The sequence below is a fragment of the Vigna radiata genome, chromosome 8 (assembly GCF_000741045.1).
Source record: "Vigna radiata var. radiata cultivar VC1973A chromosome 8, Vradiata_ver6, whole genome shotgun sequence".
NCBI lineage: Eukaryota > Viridiplantae > Streptophyta > Magnoliopsida > Fabales > Fabaceae > Vigna > Vigna radiata.
Window position 1 is genome coordinate 30,768,367 of NC_028358.1, and position 3,850 is coordinate 30,772,216.

At 33.9% G+C, this 3,850-nt stretch overlaps 1 protein-coding gene across 1 annotated transcript; it reads left to right on the plus strand.

Moving 5' to 3' along the window:
* The first annotated feature begins 2,654 nt into the window (after positions 1-2,654).
* Positions 2,655-3,619, plus strand: LOC106771244 (transcription factor bHLH149). Its single transcript, XM_014657193.2, has one exon. The coding sequence runs from the start codon at positions 2,803-2,805 to the stop codon at positions 3,394-3,396; it is 594 nt and encodes a 197-aa protein (XP_014512679.1). The 5' UTR covers positions 2,655-2,802; the 3' UTR covers positions 3,397-3,619.
* The last annotated feature ends 231 nt before the right edge of the window (positions 3,620-3,850 follow it).

Here is a 3,850-nt window from a genome sequence, read left to right on the forward strand (position 1 = left end):
ATTAGGAGGGAGTTAAGACAGCAAGGCCTGTCTCTTTCGAGGAGACAAAGCTCTCTGGCTTGCCATTTGGATACGAGGCTGATCAGATTTTTCAGAGATTTTGTTTCCAATTTTCCATTGTCGCCACAGCTATTTTATTCTGAACTTTGTTGCTGATAATTTAACATGCTTTTCTGAAAGCCATGGAAGGTGGTGGTGGTGGCCAAAATGAAGTGCTTAGTTTACCAATAATGCAGGGCAGTGTACAGTAGAATATTATTATTCTTCAGAGAGAAAAAGGGTGTGGGCAATGTGGATGAAACCTGGCCACACCGTCTCAGTCCAAAAACCCTTTCTTTCATACATTCAAAAACAAATAAATAAATACAAAATAGAGAGGGCCAGGTGATAGATAAAAAAAAAAAAAACACATGTCTTCCTTTTTCTGTATCTTTGGCATCCATTTGGGTGCATCACCCCCTAATCATTGCCAAGAATAAAAACAAACAAGTTTGGCCCCATTTCAGGAACCAATCAACACATGCCAACACCGTTTTTTCATTCCCATTCATTATCAATGGTTTTACCAATTGAGTGCAGTTGAAAGTTTAACTTAATTTTATAAAACTAGCGGTGATTTGATAACGAGTGAAACAAAATGTTCATGTAAATTTTGTTAGAATAAGTTGTAGTTATAATTTTGTATCATATTAAGAAGCTTAACTTAATTTTATAAGATTAGTTTAAAAGATTAAATGGTTAAATATCTTTTTAGTCTTTATACTTTGTGGTGATTTTGGTTTTAATCTCTCTTTCAAATTAAGGTACAATTTAGTCCTTTAACTTTAGAAAACTTTGGTTTTTGTTATTTTTACCAAATTTTTTTTAACTTTATTTGTTGTTTCAAGCACGTTTCATTATAGCATTTGGATTGTTTACACTGTTTGACATATTTTTGTTTCAATGTTAACTGAAAAACGCGTTTGAAACAATAAATAAAGTTTAAAAAATTTGGTAAAAATGACTAAAATCAAAGTTTTCTAAAGTTGAAGGACTAAATTATATCTTAGTTTGAAAAGGAACTAAAACCAAAATCACCCCACATATAGAGACTAAAAACATATTTAACCTAAGATTAAATTTACACCCACTTATATATATTATAAATTTGGTCTTATATATAAATGATGTGAGACTTTCAACCGTTTTTTCATTAAAAATTAAAAAGTTTTTTTTCCTTCCAATAAACTCCTTACTTTGTCAATTTATGAACCTGTTTTTCAACCCTCGTGTCCAAAACATGGGAAAACTTATTTCTTTAACAATCATAAAATATAAACCAAACCATTAAACAATCCTTGCAGCTAAAGCTAAGATTCACAGTGAAATTTAACATTATCATAATACACATTTTGTGCCTTTTAATTATCACATGGTAGCAATGGCTCTGCACTCTGAGAAGGGTTAATTAAAATTTGCAGTTATTTTGTAATAATAAGGAGTTTTAAATAGGTGAGTGTACGTAATGAAAGTTAGACAGATGGGTTAACCTAATCATGTTTTAATTTTTTTCTTTTTTGTCCCCTCCTCTCTCTTTCCTCTCTCTTCTTAGGTTCTATCTTTGTAAGCAAGTTAAGATGATTGAGGGAACATGGGAGATCTTATCCGTATAATAGTGTGATTAATAGGATGTACATGCTTTGAAAATGGATTTAATTACAAATAGTTTTATGCCTCCCGTGACATGCAAATTTTTGAAATTTAGAATAAAAATTAAAAATTGAAAAGGGATAAAAAATGAGGAATTAGTTAGAACTTTGGGGGTGAATAGGATAAAATTAATTAGGCAAGTTGTCCACTAGCCCATATTGTCCAATCAAATAAACCTCAACTTTCCTCATGAGAGGTGCCATGTGAGGTCTCTATCTCTCTCTCTATATTTTATTATTATCCTTCTTGTTGGTTAATCTTTCATTTCGCTTTATTAGTCAAACTAAACTCATACTTAAACTTCCCACTCCCTTATCTTCCTTTCATTACCCCCTTCACTTTATTTTATTTCTTCAAAATTATTCTTCAAAACCAATTCATATCTATAACTTTTTTAGTAAAACAAATATACACCTCATTTCTTATTTCAACTATAATATATTTTTAATCCTTAAATTTATATATGAAATTAAAATTCAAAACTTTTATATATCTAATCTTAAATTTTAAAAATAAATAATTTTTTTTTGTATTATACGTTATTAATATTTAGCATCTAAAACAAGTTAACATCATTAAATTAAAATTATTTTATTTATTTATTTTTAAAACTTAAAAATAAAACTAAATCAAAATTTGTAACCTATAAATTTTAATTTCACATTTAAATTTGGATAATGATATTTAGACAATATTTTTTTGACAACATTTAAACATTGATTACGTGTCAATTTGTGATTGGTCAAAAATTACTCCACAATAATGTTTATGATTATTATTATTGATTGTGAAGTAATTTTTGACCAATCATAAATGGACACGTAATCAATATTTAAATATTGTCAAAAAATATTGTCTAAATATTATTATCCTTTAAATTTAAAAACTAAATTTGTTAAAAAGAAAAAAGGAAAGGAAAGAGTAGGGGCAATAAATGTGAGTAACTAAAGGACGCGTGGTTCCCCGTGACTTGAACTCCTTTTATACTCTTTCTCTTCTTCTATTTTCTTCCCCCACTTGGCTTCCAACACCATCAACTTCTTCTTCACGGTTTCGTTCGAATTCTTCTTCTCTTTTCACCTCAATCGACAAATCATTCGATTGCAATTATCTATGGAGTCTTTTCAGCCCAACGTAGATTCAAGTAATTCAGAAACGTTGCGAGAATCTAATCAAAAGAAGCGCAGGAAAATCGGAGACCACGCCGCCGATCACAATTCCGCCAACGCTGTCCCTTGGAGATCCGAGGCGGAGCAACGGATCTACTCTCGCCGCCTCGTCGAGGCTCTCCGCCGGACTCCATCATCGGTGGCCAGGCCATCGGCCGCCGGCCAGGTGCGCGAGACGGCCGACCGAATTCTCGCCGCCACCGCAAGAGGCCGAACGCGGTGGAGCCGCGCGATTCTCGGCCGGTGGAGGAAGCTCCGCACGCAGCACAAGAAGGCGAAGAAGACATCGTCCACCGGATTGAAGAGAACGAGGATCAACGGCGGAGAGAGGAGGAACCGGTTACCGGCTGTGCAGAAGAAAGCGCGCGTTCTCAGCCGGTTGGTTCCCGGTTGCCGGAAGGTCTCGTTCCCAAACCTTCTGGAAGAAGCCACGGACTATATCTCCGCCTTGGAGATGCAAGTGCGAACCATGACGGCTCTAGCAGAATTACTCTCTGGCGGCGCTGCGGCTGGTCTCGACGGTGGCGCGTTGAGTTGACCGCGCGCGTCGGTTACAACAGCCTAGGCTATATTGCGCCAGGTGTTTCTTTTTTTTTTTTGTTTTATTTTTTTAATTATATCGTCTTTATTGGTTTCCAGATTCATGTATTTTATCGTGTACACTGTACATGCCATTTGCTTATTCCTCCTTCTTTCCAGTTCCACTATCATCTCCACCTTCCATTTTTTTTTTTAAATTTCTTTTATTCTTTCATATTTAATTGAATGTCAACATGCTACCTACTTTTATTCTTTTCTTAACCACTTCCTTCATAAATGAACAACTCGTTTATGAATATTTATCTGGAAAAATAAATAAAATGTCACTTCAAATTATTGTTTGGAAATAACATCTTAAGTCTATATTATTATTCGTCCTTCACAAATTTCTATCCAACTTTTTAATTCATCGTGAATGCTTCCAAAGAGTGGCTGTGAAATTGTGAAGATTA